A 27,211-nucleotide genomic window follows, 5' to 3' on the forward strand; every position below is an offset into this window, starting at 1 on the left:
CTGGGCCAACAAGTCCTTTGAGGGAACGCTTTGTTTGTGATGCCGCTCAAATTGTTAAGCTGTACCCCCCATGTTGAATGCTCTATGGGATGTTTGTATGCGGAGGGCATGTTGTCTATTTCGAAAAGCAACATCCAGTGGTTCTTGGTCGAAGTCAAGTCGTGGACAAACCCATCATGATTGAACCACAGATAAACGCCACACCCGTTGCTGTTAAGTATCTTGTCGCCTGCATCTGCTCTGCCCTCCCCATGCCGGCCATGCCGTCATGCCACATATCTATGCAAGTTCTACGTCTCCTGTATGAGGCTCACTCCCGTTGCGGCCGCGAGGATGCCGGCGCCCTTGATCCCGCCGTCGTGGCAGGGGCTCAACACAATCCGCACCGGCGGCGGCTGGTCTTTGTTGTCGAGTTTCACAATCCTGTCCAGGAAGTCTTGGGTGTCGGCGAGGTAGTCCTGGAAGTGCGAGATGCAGCCCCCGGTATAGCCAACGCCCAGCTCCTTGACGGGCGTTGTGTCGTCCGCCGGGACCTGCTCGGGGATGTCACCCGCTAGCTTGAGAAGGGCGATGGTGGCGGCTGCGACGATACCCGCAGCACGGATCTCAATGGCCTTCGCCATGTGGTAGAGGGCGACGGCGGTCTGGAGGGTCCACTGGAAGGGGGCTCCGTCGTCCGCCGGGAACTCCTTTTCCAGCTCGGCGAGCAGGTTTGAGGGATCTGACGGATCGGCGGGCTTGAAGTGGCTCAGGAACGTGGTTGTCAGGCCGTACCTCACGAGCAGACTTTTCGGTAAGGATGATTCGTCAAGATGGAGCTCGGTCTTCAGGTAGTCCACGAGTACGAGACGACCGAGCTCGCCGAGGTAGCGGCCGGCGGTCATGTACTCGAGCGGCTGGAACCCGGCAATCTCGTTGGGACCTACGAGGGCGGCATCAAGAGCGGCATCCCACGAGGTAATGAGGTTTAGCTCGTGCAGGGGAGGGGCGGTGCCGCGGATGCTCCACTCTGTGTTGACGGCGATGCGGGCGTGACGGGCGGACTCGCCCGGCAGGGTGCTCACGTTGGCGGGCCACTTGTTGGAGCCGAGGGCGGTGAGCGGGAGGGGGATGGTGGCGTTGCAGCCGGTGCCGACGATGAGGCCCATTGTGGCCTTCCTGGAACTGGACTCGTTGAAGAGGTAGATGAAGGCGATGAGGGTCGAAACGGAGTCGTTGGATATGGCTGCGATGCGGATGGGAGGGAGCCGACGGGTGCCGTCATCACGGTCGACGAGACGGGACTTCTCGTAACCTTTAAGCAGCAAAGGGCCCAGCTCGGCGTCGCCGCCGATGTTGAAGCCCTTACCCATGGTCATGACGGTGGCGTCGGAGATGGAGTGCTGAATCATGGGGAAACTGAAGGTGATGCCAAGAGGCAGCTCCTCGTGGGGTGGGAGTTGCCATTCTTCGCAGGCGGAGTGGACGACCGAGGCGATACGGGCACCGATCCAGTCGAAGAGGAGCTGGGGGTCGCCCTCGCTGTCGGCCTTGAGGCGGTCGTCTATGGGCCATGCCTTCTCGGTGAGGCGGAGGGCGGGCACAGGCGACGAGGTGCCGTTAGTTTGAGGAGTGGCTGCAGTGGGACATGCAACACCAGAAGTTGTCTCGTCTTTGCCTTGAAGCTCAACGAAGCCAACTCTCAGGTTTGTGCCACCGCTGGGACAGGGTTAGTGACTCAGATTTTAAGGTGAGTGATTTGCAGCTTCGCGAAATAAGTCAAGCGGACGAGAAGCTTGCGGTTGTTGGTGAGGCGAGGGTGGGGGTGTCATGACATACATGTCGATGGCCAGATGCCTGCAGTCTCATATTAGCCCCAAGTACATATCCTGCAGCAGACAGGCTCGTCATCTCTCTCTCTCTCTCAAACACACACACACACACACACACGCGACGGGAATACTTGCAAGCCCAAGTGGGCAAAGAAGCTCGAGAGTGGATGAGGGAGGTATTCAGGCAGGGCTGTGCTCGACGAGGGGAAGAACGCTAGACATACCTTCCATGGCCGCGCTGGCTGACGGGTCTCAAAATGGACTCGGAGATGGGCGTCGGCAAGAATTGGTCTTGGGCGTCGAGAGCGAGAAGCTTGAAGTTGGCGTGGAAGAGGCGGGATAGTGTGTGAATCTTCTGGCTATCGACCTGGAGCGGCTGCAGGAACCGCTGTAGGGCAGAACCGGGATCCATGTCGGTGTTTCCTCCTCCTCTCTCTCTCTCTCTCTCTCTCTCTCTCTCTCTCTCTCTCTCTCTTCCTATTTCGCTCCTATCCTTGTGTATTTATGAGAAGGAGGGGTTCAAGCGAAAAAGGATACAGAGTTAAGTGTGGTGGTGGTGGCGTGTGTGTGTGTTTGTGTCTCGCTTTGCCTCGTTTTCAAGTGCTTCTGCTGGTGTATTGAGACCAGGAAAATCCCTCTTTGGAGGAAAAGGCTTCGCAAGTTGGAATCTGAATCATGGAGAGAGGAACCGGTTTCTAAGTGGGCGCTGAACTGGGTGGAGGAAGCGAATGAGGAGAAGGAAAAAGGAGATGCAATCATGAACAGACAGGGCACGTTACACCCAGCCGCGATGGATGCGCTGCTCCTGTTTTCTTTGCACATGGCGCTGCTGAGAGTGAATCGCGTGGCCGGTGGATCGGTGCCTTCCAGTTACCTCCCTACCTAGTACAGAAACAGAGTACCTAACTAGGTACCTAGGGTAGGTAAGTAGGTAGGTACGTAGGTAGGGCGGTATCAATCACAGCTGGAGTAGTTGCCTTGGGGAAGAGGAATTGAATCCTGTTTCCACTGATCTGCCTACAAACCACCTCCCATGACAACATGACAATGCAAATATCCTTTCCACACACGAAGTTCAGATATATAGGTTTGCACAGTCAACAACAGTGACACAGTAGCTCGGTAAGGTCATCTCGCACTGTTGCATCGGCACCGGATGGACCCTTCTCGCGGCCTGACGAATGCAACAGTGAGAGTAGGTACGAAGAATCAACGTGCGGGGACGAAGGGGGAGATGCCGATAAGATAAGAATTAGATCCCCGCTGTTGCCCGAGAAGAGGTAGATAGATACCTCCGTACCAGGAGCTTGGTCCACTCAAAGCCTCTAGACAGAGAGATAGATATGTACTTCATGATCACCCATGATAGCCTGCATGGTGAAGTACTTCTATAACCTCCAGCAGCCTTTCCCCCATCAAGCTAGCACTGACGTTTCCTCCGACACTCCCCCCGACGTTCGGTCCTCCTGCTGCTGCCAATAACCACCGCCCATTGGCACATGATCGCGACATCTCGTCATTACTAAACTCTGCCTCTGGCTCTGCCCGCTCCAAATGGGGGCGCACCGAGGTTGTTCAGAACACCGCACCGTCCATCGCCAACAGCGCCAATTCACCACATCTGTATTACCGCCTCCCACTACATCCGTAGCGTCATCCCGAACCGACGACACCACCACCACCACCACCACAACCCGTGTTGCCGGACTCTCCAAGGCGTCGCCCACGCCGCCTCGATACCGCTACCCCGAGCCCGATACCCCCGTTGTCATGGACGAGAAGCACGGCTACCTCGAATATCGCCTAGCCACGCCCCCGCCGTCGTACCCGATGACTTCGCGCGTCACCCGGAGAAAGGGCCTCTTGCCCGTGCTGGCCATGGCCGCGCTGTTCGCCTGGAGCTGCTGGGGCTACCTGCGTCTGCCGACGGCCCCGGCCCGCACCGGTGTCGTCCCGGACGGCGCTCCGGCGGCTGCTGTCAAGGATCTGGTGCCCCTGGAGGCGCACATCATGAGCAAGTGTCCGGATGCTAGGGTGAGCAAGGCGGTGATCGGCGACGTCGGTCAGATGTTACTGTGCGGGCGGCCATCACTAACGCGTACGTAGGATTGCCTGAGAGATTTGGTTCTGCCTACGATGATGAAGGTCCAGGACAAGGTCAACTTTACTCTTTCGTATATTGGCACGTAAGTAGCCCCCGTGGTGTTATTTCTCCGCCCTCTCTCTCTTTCTCTCGCAACCCCCGCCGAAGGATGACTGATATGGACGCTCCTCAGACCGACCGAGAATGACGGCGTCGACTGCAAGCATGGCCCCTCAGAATGTACGTCTCCCTTCCCTCCAGGTCCGCTTATGTCTGCAATTCCTAACATGATAATGCGTGGACAGGCATGGGAAACATCATTGAGCTCTGTGCAGCCCATCTCTACCCGGACCCCAAGATCAACCTTGGCTTCACCATGTGCCTCACTCGCGAGTACAGCGCTATCCCTGACCGCACCCTCGTCGAGGACTGTGCTTTGGAACATGCCATCGACATCCAAGCCCTCAACGACTGCGCCACCGAGGATGACGGCGGCTTCGGCGTCGGTATGCTGCGTGACAGCGTTCGTCGGAGCAAGAGTGTGAGTCTATTTCCCATAATTCAAACATTTGGCTTCGTCTGTCATGTCAATGTCAAATGTCAATGTCAATGCGCCCCCCCCAATGCTAACAACCCCCTGCGCTGCCACAGGCCGGTGTAACCAAGAGCTGCACCGTCAGGCTCAACGAGGAGTTTTACTGCGTGCGGGACGACGGCCAGTGGAAGGACTGCCCGCACGGCGCGGGCGTCAACGACCTCGTCATCGCTATTGAGAAGCTTTACCGCTCGTAGCAGATGATTTCTTGATGGGTTCGTACACCTCCGTCCATAGCTCGCTGGCCTCGCCAAGCGTATAACTCAATGAAAGACTGTCCATACCCGCCTCGTCGCCCCCCTGCATGACTGCGAGCGTCTCCATGATGCTGTCGAGCCCGACGGCCTTGCCGACGGCCTGGGTCGCGCCGGCCTCGAGCTGCACGTGAACAATGTGAATGTGGAAGTGGTAATAGGTCGGCTGGTAATGGACGTAGAGCTTGAGCTGGTCGGCGTCGATGAGCGGGTACTGGGCGACGGTGGCGGCGAGCAGCTTGGTCTTCATGTGGCGCAGCCAGGGGATGTGCTTCTTGCGCAGGTCGCGCAGGGACCAGATGTCGCGGCGCTCGACGAGGGCGAGCAGGTGCAGGGCGTCGAGCGTCTTGCGGTCCCAGTTCAGGTCCGGAAGCAGCAGGAAGCCCTCGTCGCCCTGGGTGCCGAGCTCGGTGCGGTAGATAACGTCCTCGACCTCGGTGCGGCCCTCGATGATGTTGAAGACCCAGTTGAGGCGGCCCTCGTCGCGCTTGCGCTGCATATAGGGCCGGACGTGAGAGACGTAGATCTCGGGGGTCTCGGTGACGAGGCGGACGCCCTGCCGGCTGTACTTTTTGACGTGGACGTCGGTACAGGGGTAGATGAGGTTGATTTTGAGGTCGGCGAGGGAGGAGGCGTCGGGTGCCGTCGTCGTCGTCGTCGTCGTCGTCGGTGGCGGCGAGCCGCTGCTGGCGAGGTACCAGTGGTAAATGTCGTTGGCGCCGAGGTTCGCGATGGACGAGAGGGACGCCGGGGCGGCGGCGAGGTACGAGGGGTCGGTCGGGAAAGGAGCGCGTTCAAGGATCAGCAGAGCGGGCTTGGAATCGATTGTACCCAGCAGCGAGGTGCGACGGCCGGCCTGGTCTATAGACGCATCGTCAATCATCGTTCAGCTCGACTTGTTGTGGTGATGTAGCGGGACAGACCGACCTTGGTTGAGAACACGGTCAAGCTTGAACCTGGGGACCAGGGCCTCTGCGTTTGCTTTCACGTCGTCGGCCATGGCTGGCGTTGTTCCGTAGCCTTGAGGTGTGCTCGTTCGTATGCGAGTGTGGTGGACGGTGAACGTGATTGTGGTGAGAAACAAATCTTCTACCGTCTAGAGGCTCGAGGGAGGGTATGGAGATGAATTGGAGAAAAAGAACAATTTACAGCCTGAACCGACGACGCACCACCAGCAGCAGCACGCTGCACCCCGCCGTTTACCCCGCGGTGGGGCATACCAGCTCCTGCCCGTCTCTGGCGCCTGTCGCCCACCGTCCGCCATCCGCCTGCTGCCAGTCCTTGGGACTTCCACATCTCGCCCAGCAGTTGTTGTCAGACAGCCTCTGGATACATCCTTTTGTCTCTCCCTTTCATCCCAGCTCGCGATATTGATCTTGCCGTCCGAACCATCGTAGCCACCGACAGGGCAAGACAAGACCAATCAAAGAACTTCGCTGAAATAGCCGCACCCGTCTGCCTACAGCCTGTAAAATAGCTCTTGTCTAGTGTTGCCTCCCGGGATGCTAACTGTTGCTCAGCAAACGAGGTTGTCAGACGTCAACTTGTCATCCAGATACCTACTATCGAAAGACCGGATTTTTTCTTCTTCTTTTCGCACTCGTCCGTCTCTTCCCTAAGACACAACTTTTGCATGCAGCAGGCCGTGCCATGTCGAAGACCAATAAGCCGACTCAGACTCTGACTCCGGCCCGAACCCCGAACCCCGCCTCGGGCCTACGCGGAAATCACCGCAATATCATCGTTTCGGCAACCCGCGTAACCCGGCGGTGGGTCGCGGGTCAGCAGGGACTAGCTTCTGCTCCTTCGAGATGACATCTGTCTGGTTTCGAGGTACTGATGATGCCTGAATCAAGTCCGAGCAGGCCAGTGAATATTGACGGGATCCACGCAGTGATTGCTAGGGTCTGGATCGAAAGCAACAGTACTTGCATCTCGCGTGAGACACGGAATAGACTATGCTTCCGGCGGGATGGGACGGCACATCCTCACAGTCCGGTGGCATTTCATCCGCCATCCCATGACATCGGACCACATCCACGGCGAACCGGACACCCTGAACCCTGAACCCTGAAGACTCTTGTTCGGTACCACACGAGGCGAGATGACACGACGGGTGCCCCAACCTTGAGGTCCAACTCGACGCCATGCAATGTCCAACAGCAATGTCCAACAGCGACGGGAGCGGAGAGTCGGGTTGGGTAACCAGCCGATTCTCATTCGCTCACCTCCGTGTCTGTCCCCAGATCCCACGCAGGCCACAAGGGTCCAACTCATTTGCAAACTTTACTTGACATCAGCGCTTAAGTCGCCCAACACCGCCAAGGCCAACTTGGACAGCTGGTCTTGTTGTTGTGCGTCGTTGTCATAGAATCTGACCTTCAGCATCCTCGTCTACTTTGCTTCCGACACCTTCAAACTAGGCATTGCCAACTGGCCACTGCAACTATCCATCCCTTCTTTCCTTGGCTGTGCTGCGTACCTTGTACCACAACGCAAAAGTTATTGTCGACAGCCAAGCAGGCACCAACCTAGTAGTTCGTTGTGGTCGAACGACAAACTCGACCAGGGGGCTGGGCGAGCAAGCTCAACCAACAGTTCAATGCCAACCTGCATGTTGTTGGCCCGCTCTTGCTTTCGGCACGGTTCATCTTGCCCACTTCCTGATGGCAGGGAGCACAACAGTACACAGGCGGTATTTATTTCAACCTCCGTCGCCCTTTGTCTTAAAAGGCCGAGCCCCATATTCTTCTATCAAGTGGACAATTCCCGAGGGGCTGGACTCGACCGCACTCCGTCCGTACCCATAACTCAAACAAACGGTTTTATCACTCATAAGTCATGATTCAGACCATGAGTATATAGAACCTAGAACTACGGCCTTTTGTGACCCTCGCCCCAATCCATACTCCAAATACCTTTCTAAGTACTACACTTGCACAACATTTGAGCCGACAACATGGCGGTTGAGGAGGTTCCCATCCCCGAACCAAGGGGCCTGCCCTTCCTTGGAAACATTGCCGAGTTCAACCCCGAGAACCCCATGGAGGATCTCAAACGTCTAGCAGACACATACGGTGTGTAAAGATGCCACTGGGACAACCCATAACCTAAGGCTGACAGTCTTGTGGGCGAGGTCTACCGTCTCCGATTCCCCGGCGGGAAAACCGCCTGTTTTGTTTCAACAAACGCCCTTGTCAACGAACTTTGCGACGAGAGTCGATTCCAGAAGACGCTGAACAACGTTCTTGGTGTAAGCCGCTCACTGGCCGTGCCATTTTTTGATGAAGCAGAACTGAACAGGCATAGGAAGTGAGGGAAATTGCCAACGATGGCCTTTTCACTGTGAGCAGACCGAGCCACACCCGCAGCCAGAAACCCACTCCGTTAACGTACTCCTAGGCCAGTCTGGACGAGCCCAACTGGGGCATTGCACACAGGATTCTAATTCCCGCCTTTGGGCCCGTCACCATCCGCGGAATGCTTGACGAAATGGTAGATGTCGCGTCCCAAATGGCCCTGAAATGGGCACGCCACGGCCCCTCGGCACCCATCATGGTCACCGACGACTTCACCCGCCTTGCTCTCGATACGATCGCGCTGTGCTCCATGGACTTCCGCTTCAACTCGTACTATCGCGAGGAGCTTCATCCCTTCGTCAAGGCTATGGGGGACGCCCTCACAGAGTGTGGCAACAGGGATCGGAGACCGGCTTTTGCCAACCACTTTTTCCGGGGCACGCAGCAGAAATTCTTTGCCGACATCGAGTTGCTGCGCAAGACGGCGCAAGAGGTACTCGAGGCCCGGAAAGCTCATCCGTCCGACAGGAAAGACTTGCTGTCCGCCATGCTCAACGGCGTGGATCCCAAGACGGGCCAGAGGATGACCGATGACAGCATTATCGACAACCTGATCACCTTTCTCATTGCCGGCCATGAGACAACTTCCGGCATGTTGTCCTTTGCCTTTTACGAGCTCTTGAGACACCCGGCTGCCTATCGAAAGGTCCAGCAGGAGGTTGACGAGGTCGTCGGGCAGGGTGCTATCAAAATGGATCACTTGTCGAAATTGCCATACTTGAATGCTGTACGTTCTGCTTGGGTTCTAGCTTGGAACCCGATTTCTCCACGCATAGATTGCTCGCTAACTCGGCCAACGCCAGGTTCTCCGGGAGACTTTGCGACTATCTTCCACAATCCCAGCGTTCGGTGTCGAGGCCAAGGAGAACACCCTCATTGGCGGCAAGTACCGTGTCAAGAAGGGCGAACCCATTGCCTTGTTACTGGGCAGAGCGCATCTCGACCCTGTTGTCTACGGCGACGACGCGACCGAGTTCAAGCCCGAGCGCATGTTGGATAAGAACTTTGAGCGCCTGCAAAAGGAGTTCCCAAACTCGTGGAAACCCTTTGGTAACGGAATGCGTGCCTGTATCGGCAGGCCGTTTGCGTGGCAGGAGGGCCTGATCGCCATGGCCATGCTTCTGCAGAACTTCAACTTCACCATGGACGACCCGAACTACCAGCTCAAGGTTGCCGAGTCGCTCACCATCAAGCCCAAAGGCTTCTACATGCGTGCCGCCCTGCGAAACGGCATGAGCCCTACTGAACTGGAGCAGAAACTTGCGGGGAGGGGGCCGAGCAAGATGACGTTGCCATCCCGGCCATCAGCGCATGCAAACGGCCCTACGACCAATGGTAACAAGGCCACCGAGGCCAGTGGGAAGCCCATCGGCATCTACTACGGATCCAACAGCGGCACGTGTGAAGCACTTGCCCAGAGGCTTGCGGCTGATGCGAAAACCCACGGGTTCAGCGCCACAGTAGTAGAGCCCCTGGACACCGCTCGCGAAAACCTCCCCAAGAACCAGCCCGTGGTCATAGTCACCGCTTCTTACGAGGGCCAACCGCCAGACAATGCAGCCCACTTCGTCGCCTGGCTTGAGAGCTTGAAGGCCCAGGAGTTGGGCAGTGTGCCGTACGCCGTCTTCGGCTGTGGCCACCATGACTGGGTGCAAACTTTCCACCGCGTCCCGAAGCTGGTTGATGCGATCATGGAAGAGCGCGGAGCGAGCAGGCTTGTGCCCATGGGGCTGACCAACGCGGCCGAGAGAGACATGTTCTCGGACTTCGAAGCCTGGGAGGACGAGGTCCTCTGGCCGGCGCTTATTGCGAAGTACGATGTTGGCGAGCCACAGAACGGCAGCGTTGACTCGAAACCCGGCCTCGCCGTGCAGGTCTCCAACCCGCGCACTTTGACACTGCGGCAGGACGTCTCGGAGGCCGTCGTTTCCGAAGAGAGGACTCTTACGGCCGTCGACGCCGCCCAGAAGAAGCACATGGCCATCCAGCTCCCGGCCGGCATGACGTACCGGGCTGGGGACTACCTGGCGGTGCTGCCCCTGAACCCGCGAGACAATGTCGAGAGGGTCTTCCGCAGGTTTCGGCTCGCGAGGGATGCCTGCCTGACCATCTCCGGCGACAAGCACACGCCTCTGCCGGTTAACCAGACAGTCTCCGCCTTTGACGTTCTCGGCGCTTACGTCGAGCTTGCGCAGCCCGCCACGAAACGGAACGTCTTGTCTCTGAAAGAGGCCACCAAAGATGCCGAAACCATCGAGAAGCTGGAGAAGCTCGCCGGCGAGGAGTACCATGAGGAGATCACGAAGAAGCGGATGACGGTATTGGGCCTCCTGGAAAGATTCCCGTCCATCGAGCTGTCCATTGGCGCTTTTCTCGCCATGCTCCCGCCCATGCGCGTGCGGCAATAGTAAGTTGTATATGCGTCTGCTTTCCGAGGCCAAATGAGGCTCACCATCATACAGCTCCATCTCATCCTCCCCGCTCCGAGACCCTTCTGTGGCAACTCTCACCTACTCCGTCCTCGACGAGCCGTCGCTATCGGGCCAAGGCCGCCACGTGGGCGTGGCGACGAGCTATCTCGCCGCCCTCAAGGCCGGTGACAAGCTACACGTCGCCGTACGGCCCTCGCACCAGGCCTTCCACCTGCCGCACAACCCGGAGAAGACGCCCCTGATCCTCGTTGCCGCAGGTTCCGGCATCGCGCCCTTCCGCGGATTTGTTCAAGAACGCGCCGCGTTAGTCGCGGCGGGGCGGACCCTCGCCCCCGCACTACTGTTCTTCGGGTGCCGCCGGCCGGGCGCGGACGACCTGTACCGCGAGGAGCTGGACCGCTGGGAGGAGGCGGGGGCCGTGGCGGTGCGCAGGGCCTATTCCCGCGCCGCCGGGGAGAGCGAGGGGTGCCAGTATGTGCAGCACAGGCTGTGGCACGAAAGGGAGGAGGTCTCGAGGCTCTGGGCTGAAGGGGCCAAATTGTTTGTGTGCGGAACGCGTAACGTGGGCAAGGCGGTCGAGGAGACGTGCGTCAGGGTCATTTTGGAGTCGGCCAAGGAGGGTAAGGGGCAGCCTGAGCTGAGAGGCTTGGACTATGAGGGGGCGAAGAAATGGTTTGAGGGCATCCGGAACGAGAGGTATGCTACGGATGTCTTTGACTGAGTTGCTACGATGGTTGTCCTAGGAGGAGGCTCGGTCTGGTAGTGTGGTGGATAGAAGAGTGGCGACGGGGACCTGGTCCATTGTATATACACAGTGCTCCTCGCCACAGGGGTGGTAACCCCCATTATACGAACCCTGGAAAATCTCAGGTTCGTCGAGTGTTTGAGTCTTTTAGAGTTCTTGCTGTTTCTCTTCTTGAGAAATGTTCAGGAATATTGAAGGATCTGTAGAAGCACACACATGACTCTGTGGAAGTCTTATGAACGGAGGTCCTCCCTCACCATACTGCAAGGCCACACCGGCGGACGGAGCATTGAACGCGAGACGAGCGGACCCAATGCCCGTCGTCGAACTCTACCAATCTATCTTGGCACCTTCTCTTCTCAGCCATCGAGGCGCATGCGCGATCGCGGGGTCTTTGCCATTGATCCTCGTCAACGGGGAGAACGGATGCGTGGTACACCTCAGTGGACAAGGGGGGGTGGTTGGATGCGAGAGACCATGTCCTGCTGCATATGCGCCGTGTTGTTGGACGATGGGCCGTTTTGCTCCAAGATTGAGCACCAACTGGCCAACCGCAGCTCTTGTCAAGAGTCGCTTAAAAGGCCGTCCGAATCCCTCCCTCCCCCCTTTTGTTCCAACGGTTGAACCATCGTTGTCTCTTCCCCCCTCGTCCCCCTTCCCCCTTCCCCCGTTTTCTCATTCTCTACGGTTTCCTCGCCGAAGGCTCCAAAAAAAAAAATGGCTGATTCTTCCCCGGCTCCTGTTACCAATGGCACCGCTGCGCCCGTCGCGACCTCTCCGCCTGCGGCATCACCCCCGGGCGTGACTGGCACGTCCGCTCCCCCCGGAAATGCAGCGGACGAGCCGGAGGCCCTTGAGGTTGCCGATCCAGCGACGGTAAGTTCCAATCTCCACGTTGCAGGCTTCGCTGACTAGGATTGCAGGATACGGATGACGACGGCTCTTCTATTGATGACCGAATGTAGGTGTCCAGTGCCGTGTCAATGGCTTGTAGAACGAACTGACCGAAGGACCAGTTCATCGTACACTGCTTCGATCACATCCAGCATCGCCGATTATCCCACCGAGTACGGCCGGCGGTATCATGCGTTCCGTCCAGGGTGTAGGTGCTTGTTTTCTTCTTTTCTACTGATAAGTGCTGACCATAGTGAATTACAGCATACTTGATGCCCAACGACGAGGTAAGGAATTGCATCACCCGCGTCGACTACAGCACTGACCTCTGCAGGACGAGATGGACCGTCTCGATCTCACACACGCCATGATGCTGAAGCTTCTCGACAACAGACTTTACCAGGCGCCGCTGGAGAAGGACAAGATACAAAAGATCTTGGACATCGGAACGGGCACTGGGATTTGTAAGTGCCGGGATCCATGCCCTCCCCAAAATGACCACATCGACTGAAACGAGTAGGGGCGATGGAAATGGGCGACCTTTTCCCAAATGCAGAGGTAAATACTCCACCCTTGTCCCAAACCACTCCTCTATACTAAGATGTAGCCAGGTCTACGGCAATGACTTGAGTCCCATCCAACCTGACTGGTAAAACCTTTCATTTTCGTTTTGCGCAAAAGATCCCCGGGCTAAGGCTTGATATCTCAGGGTTCCTCCCAACGTCAAATTCGAGATCGACGATGTTGAAAGCCCGTGGTTAGAAGACAGAAAGTACGACTTCATCTTCTGCCGGTACATGATTGGCGCCATCGCAGATTGGCCCAAGTTGGTCAAGAGTATATATGAGTAATTCTCCAACATCATCCACCATGTAGGCCCTATCTGACCAATCTTTAATTAGTAACTTGAACCCAGGCGGCTGGGCCGAGTTCGTAGACATGAGCGCCGAGTACTACTCTGACGACGGAACATTGAGAGAGGAGCATGCCACACACAAGTGGAACAAGATGCTCTTGGGCGGCATTGTGAAAATGGGACGAGAAGGTCGTCCGGGCCCCTTTCTCCAAGGCTGGGTCCGGGATGCCGGCTTCGAAAACATGTTCCACAAAAAGATGAAAATGCCCATCGGCCCCTGGCCAAAAGACCGTCACCACCAGGAGCTAGGGTGGATTAACTTGTCACAGGTCCTCCAAGGCCTCGAAGGGTTCAGCATGAGAGTTTTGACCGGCGTCCTGGACTGGACCGCGGAAGAGGTGCAAGTGCTGCTGGCGCAGGTCCGCAAAGAGCTCAAGAACTTTCACGAGTTTCATTCTCAGTTCGATGTGTAAGTCAATTTACTTAGCGTTACAAAGACGGCAAGCTTATACTACTCAGGCATGTTGTGTACGGGCAGAAGCCGTTGGAGGCGGAAACCCAAGAGACTACCGAGACTGCTTGATGCCCTTCACTATCAAGGCTCCAGGAAAGTCGGTTGTCCTCCGCACCAGCTCACCGGTTTCTATTCATCACGAGGAGAAGTACTTGTTCGAGGCGCTGCTATCCTTAGAATTCGCCCGTTCTACACGCTTGCATACGGTCGCAGGGAGTGGGCAGGATTAGAAGGGCGAGGTGACGCGTCCGCGAGAGGCATGTTCTCGCGACCAACGGGGCTATGATTCTCCTGCCAAAACCGACATTATCAATAAACGCTGATTGTTGAAATACGAAGCAAATTTTCTCATCTATATATGATATGCAAGGAAATCCTATTCACTTAACAAGCACATTCATTGCACTTCAATGTAGTACCATTGAAGAAGACTCTACTCTGCACTCCCAGCATGTTTTATCCATTTTGCGATTTACCAGCCTATTTTCCTCACTTAAAATACCACCTATTGAGTTGTTGTGAATAGCTTGTGAGTCTAATTGCATGAAACCCCGAGAAGTCTCCATCTATGGAAGGGTAACAGCCTGTTCATCGCACCAGAAGAAGTGTTTGGTCTATTCCGGCTAAGGATATTAACTGGTATCGATGCTATCCAGCGCGCTAGGCACCCTTGAGGCCCTCTTCCCGCTCGTTGCCAAACCGCCACGTGACACACGAGAAGGCGTGTAGAAGATTTACCTTCAGGCGAGGAGGACTCGTTGCCCTTCGCTCCCCCAAACGTATCGGAAGCAACACACTTGCAGATCTCCACGTGCGGAGAGTGGTCGAACACGGTATCGGACGGAGTGTGAGCCATCAGCCTCCCCGCAGCACAACGGTCAGGCCTGGTGGAGCAAGCGCAGTATATGGCGCGACGTTCCTTACCGAATTTCAGGTAGCATAGGTTCGTGGCCTCTGAGACTGGGTCCTGGAAGTAGACGCACTGATGCTCGTAGAATGGGACTATCATCTCCTCGTTAGCGAAGAAGAAGTGTGGGCAACAGAGGTCGCCGTGTCTATCTTGCAGCCGCCCGAGACCTTGGCGAAGCAGGTACTACGTTACGATCTGACCGTCCTGAAGAACATATATCGAGAGCTTCGACTAAATCCTGACTCTCACGGGCTTCTGGGCCGAGTTGGTGCCGATGGTTGGCAACTGTGGCGAAAACAAGTAACTGGTGATTGGCGTCTTGCCGCATCTCCCGATTCTCTCCCGATTGCCGGAGCGCAATCTGAGCATACCAAGAGCTTGTGGGAGATGGCGCCTCCGTGTTCTGCCACGACTGAATGGCGGACTAGGATATCATGTGTTGAGAGCACAACTCACCGACTTCGTGGTGGTAGCCACCATTTTGAGGTCGGTTAGACATTTTATCCAATCTGCGTCGTTTCGGAGCTTCTGAGTTGACTTGTAAGAGTCCGTAACAATGGCTCTGCTGAGTTGCTCCTGTACAAGGAGATGTTGAAGATTGAAGAGTGAAGAGCGTGTAGAGTTTCTAGTTGGTTGCCTTGTCTGTGGAGAACTTTGAAATGATTGCCTCTTTCTGCTAATAGCCGGTGATCTTGAAATCGTGAGAGTGAATATTGCTGGCTTCCTCTCTGTCATTTGAGTGCCAGGAGTACGAAAGACGTAACTTGACCTCGTCGCCCTAGCCAGCGTAGATGAAAATCACCTGGCCTACATTCTTGCCACTGTGTAAGTAACGCATTGCCTCTTCTAATTTTCACGTGGTGGTATACGCGTAAAGGTCTTGACACTTGAAGCTCCCGATGAAGCTTAAATAACGCGATGACGTCCCTGAGAATCCTGTTCGCCAGAAGACATCGCGACATCAATCAAACTGGTAGCCGCAGCTTGGAAGTCGAGTACGCATGACCCACACAAAGATATCCAGAAGATACTGCTTAGTACGTGGTACTTCTTTCCAACCATTCTCACCCTTATCCAGCCCTCAATTCCCTGCCCACGACGACCCCCCCCCCCTATCCGCCCCCTTTTTCGCCGTCAACCAAGTGCTCACACTAAGGCGCATAAGCTCATGTCTTATTATGTAATCGACGACCTCGGTGGTTACCGAGAGGAAGACATAACATAACTCTTCAGTTGTCTAGTCGTCGGTTTCGCTGGAGACTTGAGTCCTCATCGTTTTGCCACAGAGCTGCTGTGTACGACGAGGCCAAACTCGAGCATGTCGGATGCATGGAGCCAAACACTAAGAATGACGTTGTCCTTTGAAAGCTATTGAGGCCACTTGACCTTTGTGAGCCCCTACTAACGGGCTGCGTTACCGGCGAAATGTCACCCTTTCTTCACTAAATCAACCAGCAGTTCCTGTCCGCTGTAACACCCTAAGGATATTGAGGCCGTTGCCCGCTCAGGGGTCGAGTTTTGAATATGAATAGTCGGGCTGTGGACACCGGAAATGCACGCGTGTGTACTTGGAGGGTGCAAACACGTCCTCTTTGGCTCTGGGTAGAGTGTCTTGAGGCATTTTCCAGCAATGGTCATGACGAACTCCATTCTGCCCCCGGTGCGAGGACGCGGCCGATGAGATACATGATTCGGTGGGGAATATCGCAAGGGAGGAGGCATGTGGATCAATATCACATTGTCTTGAGGTATGTAAGAGTACCTACGAGAAGAATCAGTGGAGATCAGAGTGCCGTCAGTTGTGTCTCATCTCCCTGGCACTGACTGAAGGGGGTATGCAACCGTTCCGATCCGATTTCCCGAACCATCCCATTCCATTTATATCTTTAGTTCCATCTCGTTGCCTTGTCATGCATAGTTTTAGATTTTTCCTGAGACATGGCTTTTTTAGATGGCGATCAGCCTGAATCGGCACTTGAATAACTTTATAGCAAATTCTACAGGAATGACAGCAGGGTTACACAGGTTTGTTGTTGATTTTGATGCCCCCGTAGCTTCCGTACTCTCCCCAAGGAATAATGGCTTTTACCCAGAGTAATCGCAAATTCTGCCAAGAGTTTTTCTTATGTTTGCATCTCTATCCTGCCTAAACGCCAGTCTGTCGGCGATGAAGTTGTAGCAGATTCGTTGCCGATCATTACAACTGCGAACATGAAAAGGGTAATCTCGTTTTTGACATTCATGGTAGGAGTCGGCGGATCTACTATTGATCAGCCGCCTGAAGATGTCAGTGGGCTGGCATCAACTCTGTGCTACACGTATCTTTCGACCTATTTTGAGCCCATGACAATTGGGTTTACCAGTCCATTTCCAACCGACTTGTCCGTCAGCTCAACTTCTCCCGCCATTGGATCTACTTCAACGCCTTCAATCCCTCCCACCCTTCCGACATCACTATCATCAACAGGTGGCTCGAGAACAACACCTTCGGGGTCCACGACGGCTTCCGAGTCAACTACAATCTTGGGTTCTACTTCCCCTTTGGGGTCTTCGGAACTCAGTACCTCTTCGTCGTTAGCTTTGCCTTCATCCGTCGCGACAACATCGGCCTCAACGCCTTCTCCCACTGCCCCAGTGGATCGGCAGATCATATTATTTACTTTTCCTATTGCAGTCACGAAGCGGGATTTAGAGAAGAGGGACATTGGAGGATTCATCGTCCGTGACGCAGCTGCTAACCGCCAAAGCTGCGACGCTGCTGTGATCTTTAGCCTGTCCTCGAATCGGCTTCTTGACGCAGGGATTCCTATTCACTACACACCCGGCGACACCAATAAACCCTTTCGCGCTACAACTCTGCCTTCAGTCGACGCTATTACTACTACCTTTGGGAATGTAGGAGGTACACTTCAGTTTTCAAACTCTTCCCTGCCAGGCGGACGAGCCAACTTCTGCCAAAACCCTCAAGGGCAAGTTTTCATTATCTTCACATCTACGCCAGTGGGTTGTGAGCTTGTGCAACTTCTAGTCTATGAAGGTAAGATATACTTGTCCTTATTATCGACTGCTTATCATGTTTTGACGTGTTGTACTGTTGGGCAGCCGAGCAATGTGTGAACGGAAAAATTGTTGGTAGTATTGTGCCTACATTGCCAGTCGCGCAAACGAGCCAGCCCTCGTCCAGCCCCGGTTCTTTGTCCAGCCAGACCAGCAATCCTGGCAGCGTTCAGACAACACAATCACCTGAAGTACCCAGCACACAACTTCCACCTAGCTCAACACCTCCAACTTATTTTGCCAACCTAACCTCCACAAGCTCTTCTGCCTCAACTCTAACTACAACTATAATTGAAACTACAACTGAGTCCACAACTACTACAACTGGAACTACAACAACGTCTACACCACCATCTACAACATTATCTACAACATCGTCTACAACATCGTCCACAACACCATCTACAACATCATCCACAACATCATCTACAACAACGTCTACAACATCGTCTACAACAACGTCCACAACATCATCTACAACATCATCCACAACAACGTCTACAACAACGTCCACAACATCATCTACAACATCATCCACAACAACGTCTACAACAACGTCCACAACATCATCTACAACATCATCCACAACAACGTCTACAACGTCTACAACGTCTACAACAACAACAACAACCTCTAGTAGCTCCGCAGGACCTAGCTGCACGCCCGCTCCAGCATCATTCCCAGCCTGCTCAACGCTGGATGATCCATATTCGCGAGACTACACTTATGACCTCGACTGCGGCAAACGTAGCATTGTAGTTGGAGGGTTTAGATTCGATGGTATTGTTGCGTCTTTTCTTGATTGTGTTATCATTTGTGACGCGGATTTAGCCTGTATTGTCTTCAATTTTTTTAATGATGGGAGATGCCAGACGTTAAACGTTCGTTCTGGGATAGTGGATGATTGTAATGCCTACGTCACAGGTCAATATGTTCCTTAATCTCTGTGTTTAGCACTGCTAGGACTAGCCACTTTAAATGTAGAATTCTGTTTGGTTGTAAAATAGACATCAGTTACTGCTAATGTACATACAGGCGACTGAGCAGTAAAAGTGAATGAAGACAGGGTCGTACTTAATACAACTTGCGTATGGCTTCTTACGTCACCAGTGAGCGCGCCAACGCTTCTCTAGGTACTAAAGATGCCTACTACGTTCAAGTCACGAGAGAAGCTGAGATGATCCTCCTGAGAGATGTATTAATTCCCCTTCAGCATCTTTGGAGTATCAGCGCTAAATAGATCTTGTTTCCAAACAAGCCATTGGGAGCTTGAGGCTCAGCGTTCGTTATGGCCTCGTCTTCCTCGAAATCATCAACGGTCTCTGTGGGAAACACGGTGAAGGGGGTGACGAGTAACTGAATAGGCTGAAATGCAGCTATTCGCAGCTTCGTGGTCTCGAGGTTTCTTTTCTATCGTTGTATTATCATAGTCATCGAGGGAGGAAGATGTGAACGGGCTACCTTTGAGGGGTGAGACCTGCTGCCGAGGGCAACCGCTGGTAGGACCGTTGCTGTTTATATTCCATTCCGGCCGACCTGATCCGGATTAATCCTGGGTGGAATACGGCAGTAAGGCGAATCCCAACAGTATCCCTACATCTTTCACATCATCCACGGTCGTCGCTTTATGTTGTTCGAGTGATATCAACATTAGGCGGCGAAGGATCACAGAATAGAACGAACTTTTAACGTTCCATTACTAAAACCATCCACGGTCATGATGTCCACTTAGAGAAGCTCCCAAGGGCTCAGACAACCTGTCCCTGATTCTCCAAACATTCAAGACACTATGAGAACCAGTCCTTGACGCGGCCCTTAAACGTCGTTGCTTTGGGCCTTTCGGGAACGTATTCCGACTCATGAAGGCGGCCCGACCAAAGGTCAATCTCGTGAGCGCGAACAAACTACTTGAAGTTAGTATATAAAAAAATCTCTGTACTCCTAAACGACGGATGCGACAAACCTTAGTCTTGTGATACAGTTTCCAAGCGATAATGGGAACGATGAAGATCGGGATGCCGATGTACGACGCGATGAAGTCCGCAGTCGACCAGTTGCCAGCGAGAAACACGGAGAAACCGGCGACAAGGGTGATGACTGTGGACCCGATGAAGCCGAACCAGGCCGCATACGGCTGCAGAGGCGCCTTCCAGGGCAGGGTGTCACGACTGACGCCCTGAACCTTCATGGCGCGGTGGAACCGGATGTAGCAGAAGCAGAGCGTCGCCCACGCGATCAGGCCGGCGACGGTGCTCAAGCTCAGAAGCCACTGGAAGGCATCCGCGGCACCTCCGGAACCGAGACCTATCGTCGTCAGTCAGACACGTTTCGCCGGTCACGAGGGTGTGGGTGTGGAGGGGTTGGTATCGTTCACTTACTCAGGTACGCCAGGGGGCCGAAGAGCCAGGAGGTGATGACGGCGACGTAGGGGACGCCGTACCTGTTGGTGCGGCCAAAGACCTGAGGCAGCTGCCTGTCCGTCGTCATGGCGACAATCATGCGCGAGCCGACCCAGCAGTACGAGTTGCCGGCCGACCAGGCCGAGACGAGGATGCAGGCGTTGACGATGGAGGGCAGGATGTTGATGCCGGCCTGGCGGATGGCGATGACCCACGGTGAGCTGTTGGCGTTGCCGCTGCCGGAGACCAGGCCCGGCTCGCGCGGGTCGACGATGAGGCCGATGAGGAGGGCGCCGAAGATGTAGAAGAAGCCGATCCGCAGCGTCACGCGGCGGGCCGCGTTCGGGATGGCCTTGTGGGGATTGATGGATTCGGCCGCGGCCACCACGACGGTTTCGATACCCTGGATGTTGTTAATACGCAAGAAACCAAGCTTGTCGACTTTTTTTTTTTGGGGGGGGGGGGGGGGGGTTATAATCTTACGATGAACGAAAAGGAGGCATTGACGAAGGCGGCCATGAAGCCAAGAAAGTGGCCGGAGGACCCCGCGATACCGTTATATTCCACAAAAGCGCCCGGGTTGTTCCAGTAACGGAAGCCGATGGCCTCGTGGTTTGGCCCGCCCCCTGCCGTGATGATGATGGAGGTGAAGACGAGACCGATGAAGCAGAGGACCTTGATGGAGCCGCCGATGACCTCGGCCTCGCCGTACCAGCGCACGCTAGCCAGGTTGGAGGCGAGGATGAGGACGAGGGAGACGGTGATCACGACAGCCGGGGTTATGTCGGTCCAGTACGATACCAGGATGGCGGCGGCCGAGGCTTCGGAGCCGATGGCGATGGTGTAGCAGTATCCGTAGGAGATGGCGAGGGAGAAGCCGACGGCGGGGTCGATGAAGCGGGTAGCCCAGTGGGGGAACGATCCGGCGGTGGGGATCTACGGCACGGTCAGATGGCATTCGTGTTTGAGAGGATGCCATGGCAGTATGAGGGTGAGGGGGAATGGGAATGGGTTGGAGAGTGTGCCGCGGGAACGAAAGATGAAATCACGTACCAACGTCGCCAACTCGCCGATGCTCTGCATGACACACCAGAGAACGGCGCCGACAACGAGGTAGGCGAGCAGCAAGCCGGCGGGACCGGCATTGGCGTAGGCCGAGCCCGCGCCGATGAAGAGACCGGTTCCGATACCACTGCAGAAGCCGATCATGGTGACCTGGTAGTCGCGCAGGCGGCGCTCGGTGCGGCCGTGGCCGCCGACGCCGAGCTGTGGTTCCAGGATGGCGGCCTTGTCGTCGTGATGGCGGTCGTCGTCGCCGGACCGCTCAATGTCCCGGACGGCGTCGTGGTCGGCGGCGGGCCCGATGGGCGACCGCCTGTCGGTGTCGTACGCGGCCATGGCTGGTGTTGTCTTGTCCGGTAGTGCGACGTACGAGTGAACGAACGAACGAGCGAACGAGCAAAAGGGGACGGACTGTCAACGGCACGATGGGGCAGGGGACCGGATTGATCAAATATTTACTCCAGTCTGCAGGTTTTTTCCCCTTTCTTCCCCATGCGAGACGCGAAACCGGAGGGTAGAGAATGGCATCATCGCTCTAGTCGCGGGGCGTTCCTGGGCCGGTGGGGTCGAAGGGGGGGCGAGATCTCCATGGCCATGAGGTCGATGGTGAAGAGAGCCCTTTTCACCGAGAATAGATGCGATGCAACTCGGTCTGCTTCGGTCTGGGCACAAATCTTGGTAATGCAGTGGCTCGGGGATACTGTCCAGACATGCCATGCCGCCATTGATTACTGTTGTATGGCGATACTCGTCCAGTAAAGCACTTGAGCAGCAGCGAGCTCCCTTACATTCAGTCTCCGGTCTCGCAGCAAAGAGCTCATCAGAAATGGACCGATCTGAGTTCCAGCTACGTAAAACTCTTCCCAAGGTGGCCGGGGCGGCGGGTCCGGGGGCGGGTCCGACGGCGGCGGTGGTGGGAGCCGGCACCGGAAACCCACCCGTGGAACAACAGTGATTGGCCAGCCCACTGATGCAATCTGGGCTAGGGGTGGCGACGCATGAGTCGTTCATGTGCGCAAATCTTCAGTGAGGAAGGAAAAAATGGGGAAATAGAAGCAAAAAACTGCGCACGAGCTGAGGGAGGATGGTGCAAAACTGTCCAGCAAAGAAAGCTTGCGGGATCTACATGGAGGAGGAGGAGGGGGTGTCAACCCCACGTGCTCCCCGAAGGAAGACGGCCTGGCCAAGACGGGATCCAAGACGGGGATAGAGGGAGGGTCCAAGGGTGTCCCAACGTGCTGTTGAAGCTGATCTGGCTGGTTGATCGACAGTCTTCTGTTTCTTTTCGAGTCAGGGTGACCCTTATGACGTTCACATGTTCAGTTTGGAATCCTGACATACACTGGGTCGCCGTCAACCCGGTGGTGAGTGACATGACCAACACCCTCGGATCTTCTGCCCGCTGTATCATCCCTTCGTCAAATTGCGCGATCCGGCCAATCCGAACAAACCATGCTGCCTGCACACACGACTCGAGTCTCTCAGGCCAAAGTCACCTCGCACCTGTGTCCAATAGGACTGACCATGAAAAAGTTCTCCATCTCCATCATTCCATCCGTCATCCCCGGCGCCGGCCGCAGGCCCCCGCAACGTCGGAAGAGCACGGCGGCGCCCAGCCGGAGCTCCATCTTGGCGAGCTCTACGCCGAGGCAGATGCGCGAACCGGCGCCCCAGGGCGAGAAGAGCAGCTTCTGCTTCCGCGTCATCCTGCCCGGCTCCAGGAAGCGCGTCTCGTCGAACCTGTTGCGCTGTTAGCCTGAACATCATCCCCTCCCTCGACGGCTGGATCGTGCAAAACTTGCCGCAGCGGGTCCGGCCACGCGTCCGGATCTCGGTGAAGCGTGTACGCCTGCGTCTCCACCGTCGTCCCGCCCGGGATGAAATACCCTCCGAGCGTGGCGCCTCTGGCCGGCACCGTTCTCGACAGGTGTCCCTGCACGGCGCCGTACAGCCGCAGCGTCTCGTCGATGACGGCGTTGAGCAGCGGGAGCGTCTCGAGGACGGCGTCGTCAAAGTCCGGTGCCAGGCCGGCCACTTCCTCCTCCAACCGCGCCCGCAGGTTCGGCCGTTTGATGACGGCCCAGACGAGGTAGGTCAGCGTGATGGACGACGTGTCGGACCCGCCGATGATCATGCTCTGGCTCTCGACGTGCATCGCTTCCTGCGTGAGCGTCTCTCCCTCCTTCTCGTGGGCGTCATCGTCCGCCGTGCCTGTGTCGACGGCGGACAACATGTTGGCGAAGAGGGTCTTGGTGTGGTCGCTGTTCCGGCGGAGGTTCGATAGGGCGCGGTCGCCGTAGCTTCGTAGGACGGTCTTCGCGTCGATGGCGTCCGTCGACGACTTCGTGGCGGGCAAGTGGGAGCGGATGAAGTGCAGCCATGGGAGCTCGTAGCGCGTTATGTTCTGGATCGAGATGAGCTCCAGCATCTTCATGTAATCGTTTTTCTACAACGTCGCGCCGTCAGCGGGCACTGGTCCCAGCATGTCAACGTGATGGAAACGGGACGATAATTACCTCTCCGACCTCGAGCATCTTGAACGACTCCCCGAAGCACAGGTGAGCCACGACGTCCGTCGTCATCATCGTGAACCACTTCAACACGTCGGAACGGCCGCCGTCTTCCGCCTCTTCGTATATTCTCCCCACGGCTTTCTCGACCTTCTCTCTCACGACCCCCTCCCACTCACTCCTCAGGTATGCTTTTGTGAAGACCCTCGCGAGCAACTTCCTCTTGGCGGCGTGCTTCCTCGGGTCGCGCATGGCGAAGATGCTCGCCTCGCCGCCCTCGGGCATGTTGGAGCTCTCGTACCAAGGTGACTTAAGAAAGCCCCCGCCGATGCGGTGGATCGCGGCGAAGCCTTCCAGGTCAGCGACGGCGACTTCATGAGGAGATATGCGGACCACGGGTCCGTATCGAGAGTGAAGGTCATGAACGTAGTACATGCGGCGGCCCTTGAGGGTGTGGTTCTTGAGGACGAGGTGGGTTAGGGCAGTGTACCAAGGGCCGGGAATGTGACGGAGACGGTTCGTGTAGATGGTGCGAATTGCCTAGCGTAACTGGAGGTCAACAAAATGCCGTCGAAAAGGATTCAAAAACACATACGTAGAGGACGAGGACTGTGAACAGCCCTGCTGCCGTACAAGCAGCACCTGTTGCGTTAGCAAACAGCATATCGCCTGCTATGGTCTTGTGGCCAAGTATCAATGGAAATGGATGAGCACAGAGCATGCAACGACCCATCCAGACGGAATTGACCATCTGGATGATCTTGGTAGATATATGTGTATTGTACTGGAGGGGTTGTCTGATCTCTGTGGTGGCTGGTCACCACGGCCAGCGGCAGAGTTTGATTTCCCCTCATCACTGTTACTTCTTGCCAGCATGTTGCTGCATGCAAGACAGAGAGATAATGCCCTTGATGCTGACCTCAGTATTTGTCCAAATACGTTCCCGATTCAAAGTGTGATGAATGGAAGTCCTTCAGTGTGATCAAGGAGTGCGCCAGGTAAAAACAAAAAACCATCGCGCTAAACTGATTTTTTTCGAGCAGAATTTGAAATTTGGAAAAATAACGATTGTAACTTTGTAAATTTAGCTGGATAAAAGCACTACAAGCGGGAAGATGTTAATGCAAATACTGTTTCTGCTGTTTTCCCCCAAGACTTCCGGATGACAGGACCAGGTACGATGATAAAGGCCAAGAACGCAGCGCCACCTGAGAGAAGCTGGGATCTAGGCATAGAGTTAACCTTCTACCTCACAGGGAAGGTTCATATAAAGGTTAGACGCAGAATTTTAATCTACCTAAGTTAACCATTATCCCCTCCATCAGTTCTTAGTCGTTAATCGGACTGGGCATCTATCACGCCCGAGTTAACCAGCCAAACAAAAATAGCTATGCAGGAATGAGACAGTAGCCCAAGTTAGACCCAATCAAATTTGTTGAATCTAGAATAGCCCGGCGATGGTGCTGTTCTTAATGTTAGAGTATGACTTATCATCTTCATCATCATCCATAGGGACTTCTCTACCATTGTGGTTGCAGGCAAAAGCCTTACCCTCACGCCTATCAGAACGTAAAGGTGCAGCCATAATTGCCTCCGCAGCAGTACATCTGGCTATCGGCATACTCAAGCTTCACTTTAGCCGGTCAGCGTTTCGGCAAGGACTGAGCTACTCAGTTCAACCCTGCGCAGTACCAACCCTGACCGGAGGTAAAACTTACCGCATGCCATAGTACAGCCATAAACAAACAGAGGAGCCAATGAAATATCACGGCTCGCACAATCAAGGAAAACAAAAGTATATTCTTCCCGAGAAAGCGAAAGCGAGCGTGACTGGTGGGACAAGGTTTTTGTCCATTGTGTGGAGGAGTTTGGGTCTCCCTCAAGTAAGCGTACATCGTACAATCTTGAATAAACGTGGACGGGCACTTACTTCGCGGCTGATGTGTGCATGTGGACCAGGCCTAGGAAAACGTCATACGAGGCTTGGTTTCCCCGAGTCGAGCCTGGAGAGACATCTGGTATACTTCTGTCACTGCACAATGCCGACGAAAATACCTTGTCATTCAATCTGTAACAAATTTCTAACGCCTCAAAACCGTTCCCAGTTCATTGTCTATCATATAATATCATGTCCGCATACCTCCCCTTCCTACGTTCGGGCTCTGTCCTGACAGAGGCTGGTTTCTGTCGGAGGATGGCCGTGGGCTGCTGCATGTCTCGACTACGCCCTCTCAGATACGAGCGTCTCCGCCCTCCTCAAGATCGCGAGCAACGATCTCGGGTTCATCAGCGTCGCTGAGAGGCGTGTACTCGGAAACGGTTGAGGAGAAGTAGCCGGCCTTGGCGACGGATCGGCAGTGGGGGCAGCTGCAGCTCTGACTGATGAGAATATGAACAGCCTGGGGTAGAGCAATGAAAAGATGAACGCCGCTGAGAGGACGGGTTAGCGTGCGTGCACTATGAGAAATGGCGATGGGTCGACGGGGGGGGGGGGGGCGGACTTACAGGTCAAACATCATGAAGACGGTGCAGTAAGTCCCCAGCACGATGACAGGGTCGGGCCAGGCACGGGCCAAGAGGGCCCAGCTCGGAATGAGGAAGGATAGGTGGAGCACGGCGAGGAGGCAGTCGGCCCAGAAGATATTGGACTCGGAGAGTGACTGGATCGGGGAGCCGATGGCGGCCACGACGTCGCGGTTAAGAATGAAAGCTGCTAGAATGCCCGAAGCGGCCAAAGGGAGGAGTCCCAGAGCGGGGAAGGCGAACTGGGAGGCAATGCCGTGGGCTACGAGGAGGATGAAGGCGGGCGGGAAGGCGATTATCTCGAGGCGCCGAAGGGTGGCGATGGTGGCCGGCGAAGGCATGGCTTGTTGTCTGGTTTGAGTATGACTAGCTGGCTGATAATTACGGCTTGATGTCGTTCGAGTCGTTGACAGTCGATTTACACAAACCGGACACTGGATTCTCTTATTATATGGAACCCTCTCCCTCCAAAGTAAAGGATTCAAACCGATGGTGCCTAAAATGTCTCTGGTCTGCCCGCTGACCCAAATGCAAGCATGGCGATCGAAGCATCAGCCTCAAAGCTGATACGTACTGTCTCTCAAAATCATGGGAACTGATAGGCCATATGCCTGGCAAGTGGTTCAAAACTGGAGCCTGGAGGTGAGATCAGGATCCTAAATTTGGGGAGGATCCCCGCCTGGACTAAGTCCGATCTGCATGGTGTTGAATCCTTCCAATGCACCACTGGCGTTCGGACCAATGGCGGACACGGGGGATTTCTTGGACTCTGTCCCATTGCGGAAGCGGGAATGTGGCTGCGCCGAGCTTTTCGCCCGTCGCTAGGCAGACTTATTTATGAGCGCTGTCCCGTCAAAAGGGGGTTTGAATCGGATAGCGGCGCTTTATCGCTGCATGGCCTCGAACCAACATGCAGATCTCGGGTGGTCAGGGCTGTGTAACTCTTCCCTCAAGGTTGACATCCAGAGACTGGGTTGGATTCAACGTAGATCCAACCAAGGGAGGGCCATGATGTTGTCGACGTGCTTCCCCGCGCTTCGACTCGCTCATGTCACTCAAAACCACTGCGCACTAGGGATTTGCTTTGTGGGAAGCTAATTCCACAATCTTAAATCAAGGACTTGGGTAATTTTCGAGTCAGCAGTTGCCGGTGGGATGCTTCGATTCGAGTCACACGGAAGACTGAATTCTTGAAGCAACTTTCCAC

General features: G+C 55.2%; 9 protein-coding genes across 9 annotated transcripts; 4 read left to right on the forward strand and 5 right to left on the reverse strand.

Moving 5' to 3' along the window:
* Positions 1 to 290: 290 nt before the first annotated feature.
* CDEST_10810 (Putative hexokinase, ATPase, nucleotide binding domain-containing protein) lies at positions 291 to 2,223 on the reverse strand (the record flags this gene model as incomplete). The annotated part of the gene is made up of 3 exons (XM_062926966.1): positions 291 to 1,698; positions 1,819 to 1,836; positions 2,036 to 2,223. 3 exons carry the CDS (start codon positions 2,221 to 2,223, stop codon positions 291 to 293), a joined length of 1,614 nt encoding a protein of 537 aa, XP_062783017.1.
* A 1,033-nt stretch (positions 2,224 to 3,256) lies between these two features.
* Positions 3,257 to 4,750, forward strand: CDEST_10811 (Putative gamma interferon inducible lysosomal thiol reductase GILT). Its single transcript, XM_062926967.1, has 5 exons — positions 3,257 to 3,845; positions 3,918 to 3,997; positions 4,088 to 4,134; positions 4,200 to 4,435; positions 4,546 to 4,750. Exons 1-5 carry the CDS (start codon positions 3,366 to 3,368, stop codon positions 4,684 to 4,686), a joined length of 984 nt encoding a protein of 327 aa, XP_062783018.1. The 5' UTR covers positions 3,257 to 3,365; the 3' UTR covers positions 4,687 to 4,750.
* A 1-nt stretch (position 4,751) lies between these two features.
* CDEST_10812 (Putative scavenger mRNA decapping enzyme DcpS/DCS2, HIT-like superfamily) lies at positions 4,752 to 5,857 on the reverse strand. Its single transcript, XM_062926968.1, has 3 exons — positions 5,671 to 5,857; positions 4,959 to 5,604; positions 4,752 to 4,867 (listed from the first exon to the last, which is right to left on the reverse strand). Exons 1-3 carry the CDS (start codon positions 5,741 to 5,743, stop codon positions 4,753 to 4,755), a joined length of 834 nt encoding a protein of 277 aa, XP_062783019.1. The 5' UTR covers positions 5,744 to 5,857; the 3' UTR covers position 4,752.
* Positions 5,858 to 7,402: 1,545 nt separating this feature from the next.
* Positions 7,403 to 11,626, forward strand: CDEST_10813 (Putative Flavoprotein-like superfamily). Its single transcript, XM_062926969.1, has 6 exons — positions 7,403 to 7,824; positions 7,867 to 7,996; positions 8,053 to 8,088; positions 8,146 to 8,829; positions 8,906 to 10,509; positions 10,565 to 11,626. The coding sequence occupies exons 1-6, from the start codon at positions 7,703 to 7,705 to the stop codon at positions 11,253 to 11,255; spliced, it is 3,267 nt and encodes a 1,088-aa protein (XP_062783020.1). The 5' UTR covers positions 7,403 to 7,702; the 3' UTR covers positions 11,256 to 11,626.
* Positions 11,627 to 11,930: 304 nt separating this feature from the next.
* On the forward strand, positions 11,931 to 13,923 carry CDEST_10814 (Putative S-adenosyl-L-methionine-dependent methyltransferase superfamily). The gene is made up of 10 exons (XM_062926970.1): positions 11,931 to 12,155; positions 12,203 to 12,240; positions 12,296 to 12,381; positions 12,438 to 12,460; positions 12,508 to 12,637; positions 12,694 to 12,731; positions 12,785 to 12,822; positions 12,883 to 13,020; positions 13,076 to 13,498; positions 13,549 to 13,923. The coding sequence occupies exons 1-10, from the start codon at positions 11,997 to 11,999 to the stop codon at positions 13,610 to 13,612; spliced, it is 1,137 nt and encodes a 378-aa protein (XP_062783021.1). The 5' UTR covers positions 11,931 to 11,996; the 3' UTR covers positions 13,613 to 13,923.
* Positions 13,924 to 16,664: 2,741 nt separating this feature from the next.
* CDEST_10815 (uncharacterized protein) lies at positions 16,665 to 18,147 on the forward strand (the record flags this gene model as incomplete). Its single annotated transcript, XM_062926971.1, has 2 exons — positions 16,665 to 17,490; positions 17,819 to 18,147. The coding sequence occupies 2 exons, from the start codon at positions 16,665 to 16,667 to the stop codon at positions 18,145 to 18,147; spliced, it is 1,155 nt and encodes a 384-aa protein (XP_062783022.1).
* A 353-nt stretch (positions 18,148 to 18,500) lies between these two features.
* CDEST_10816 (Putative amino acid permease) lies at positions 18,501 to 21,716 on the reverse strand. Its single transcript, XM_062926972.1, has 5 exons — positions 20,963 to 21,716; positions 20,393 to 20,845; positions 19,889 to 20,312; positions 19,474 to 19,814; positions 18,501 to 19,414 (listed from the first exon to the last, which is right to left on the reverse strand). Exons 1-5 carry the CDS (start codon positions 21,305 to 21,307, stop codon positions 19,298 to 19,300), a joined length of 1,680 nt encoding a protein of 559 aa, XP_062783023.1. The 5' UTR covers positions 21,308 to 21,716; the 3' UTR covers positions 18,501 to 19,297.
* A 736-nt stretch (positions 21,717 to 22,452) lies between these two features.
* Positions 22,453 to 24,145, reverse strand: CDEST_10817 (Putative cytochrome P450; the record flags this gene model as incomplete). Its single annotated transcript, XM_062926973.1, has 4 exons — positions 22,453 to 22,711; positions 22,774 to 23,417; positions 23,488 to 24,021; positions 24,077 to 24,145. The coding sequence occupies 4 exons, from the start codon at positions 24,143 to 24,145 to the stop codon at positions 22,453 to 22,455; spliced, it is 1,506 nt and encodes a 501-aa protein (XP_062783024.1).
* A 1,379-nt stretch (positions 24,146 to 25,524) lies between these two features.
* On the reverse strand, positions 25,525 to 26,407 carry CDEST_10818 (uncharacterized protein). Its single transcript, XM_062926974.1, has 2 exons — positions 25,987 to 26,407; positions 25,525 to 25,911 (listed from the first exon to the last, which is right to left on the reverse strand). The coding sequence occupies exons 1-2, from the start codon at positions 26,343 to 26,345 to the stop codon at positions 25,713 to 25,715; spliced, it is 558 nt and encodes a 185-aa protein (XP_062783025.1). The 5' UTR covers positions 26,346 to 26,407; the 3' UTR covers positions 25,525 to 25,712.
* Between the last annotated feature and the right edge of the window lie 804 nt (positions 26,408 to 27,211).

This window comes from Colletotrichum destructivum, chromosome 7, assembly GCF_034447905.1.
Source record: "Colletotrichum destructivum chromosome 7, complete sequence".
Lineage (NCBI taxonomy): Eukaryota > Fungi > Ascomycota > Sordariomycetes > Glomerellales > Glomerellaceae > Colletotrichum > Colletotrichum destructivum.

What these genes read in the sequence shown, in the direction of transcription:
- CDEST_10811 (XM_062926967.1), top strand. Translation starts at nt 3,366, where the DNA reads ATGGGGGCGCACCGAGGTTGTTCAGAACACCGCACCGTCCATCGCCAA. An exon ending in GCAAGTGTCCGGATGCTAGG is followed by an intron (nt 3,846 to 3,917) that starts GTGAGCAAGGCG and finishes ACGCGTACGTAG; the next exon opens with GATTGCCTGAGAGATTTGGT. An exon ending in CAAGCATGGCCCCTCAGAAT is followed by an intron (nt 4,135 to 4,199) that starts GTACGTCTCCCT and finishes ATGCGTGGACAG; the next exon opens with GCATGGGAAACATCATTGAG.
- CDEST_10812 (XM_062926968.1), bottom strand. Translation starts at nt 5,743, where the DNA reads ATGGCCGACGACGTGAAAGCAAACGCAGAGGCCCTGGTCCCCAGGTTC. An exon ending in TGACCGTGTTCTCAACCAAG is followed by an intron (nt 5,605 to 5,670) that starts GTCGGTCTGTCC and finishes ATGCGTCTATAG; the next exon opens with ACCAGGCCGGCCGTCGCACC. An exon ending in CTCGCCGCCACCGTCGCCCA is followed by an intron (nt 4,868 to 4,958) that starts GTACCCGCTCAT and finishes GTTCACGTGCAG; the next exon opens with CTCGAGGCCGGCGCGACCCA.
- CDEST_10813 (XM_062926969.1), top strand. Translation starts at nt 7,703, where the DNA reads ATGGCGGTTGAGGAGGTTCCCATCCCCGAACCAAGGGGCCTGCCCTTC. An exon ending in CCAACGATGGCCTTTTCACT is followed by an intron (nt 8,089 to 8,145) that starts GTGAGCAGACCG and finishes ACGTACTCCTAG; the next exon opens with GCCAGTCTGGACGAGCCCAA. An exon ending in AATTGCCATACTTGAATGCT is followed by an intron (nt 8,830 to 8,905) that starts GTACGTTCTGCT and finishes GGCCAACGCCAG; the next exon opens with GTTCTCCGGGAGACTTTGCG.
- CDEST_10814 (XM_062926970.1), top strand. Translation starts at nt 11,997, where the DNA reads ATGGCTGATTCTTCCCCGGCTCCTGTTACCAATGGCACCGCTGCGCCC. An exon ending in TCTTCTATTGATGACCGAAT is followed by an intron (nt 12,241 to 12,295) that starts GTAGGTGTCCAG and finishes CCGAAGGACCAG; the next exon opens with TTCATCGTACACTGCTTCGA. An exon ending in ACCTTTTCCCAAATGCAGAG is followed by an intron (nt 12,732 to 12,784) that starts GTAAATACTCCA and finishes AGATGTAGCCAG; the next exon opens with GTCTACGGCAATGACTTGAG.
- CDEST_10816 (XM_062926972.1), bottom strand. Translation starts at nt 21,307, where the DNA reads ATGGCCGCGTACGACACCGACAGGCGGTCGCCCATCGGGCCCGCCGCC. An exon ending in TCGGCGAGTTGGCGACGTTG is followed by an intron (nt 20,846 to 20,962) that starts GTACGTGATTTC and finishes ACCGTGCCGTAG; the next exon opens with ATCCCCACCGCCGGATCGTT. An exon ending in ATGCCTCCTTTTCGTTCATC is followed by an intron (nt 20,313 to 20,392) that starts GTAAGATTATAA and finishes AACAACATCCAG; the next exon opens with GGTATCGAAACCGTCGTGGT.
- CDEST_10818 (XM_062926974.1), bottom strand. Translation starts at nt 26,345, where the DNA reads ATGCCTTCGCCGGCCACCATCGCCACCCTTCGGCGCCTCGAGATAATC. An exon ending in GTCTTCATGATGTTTGACCT is followed by an intron (nt 25,912 to 25,986) that starts GTAAGTCCGCCC and finishes CCGTCCTCTCAG; the next exon opens with CGGCGTTCATCTTTTCATTG.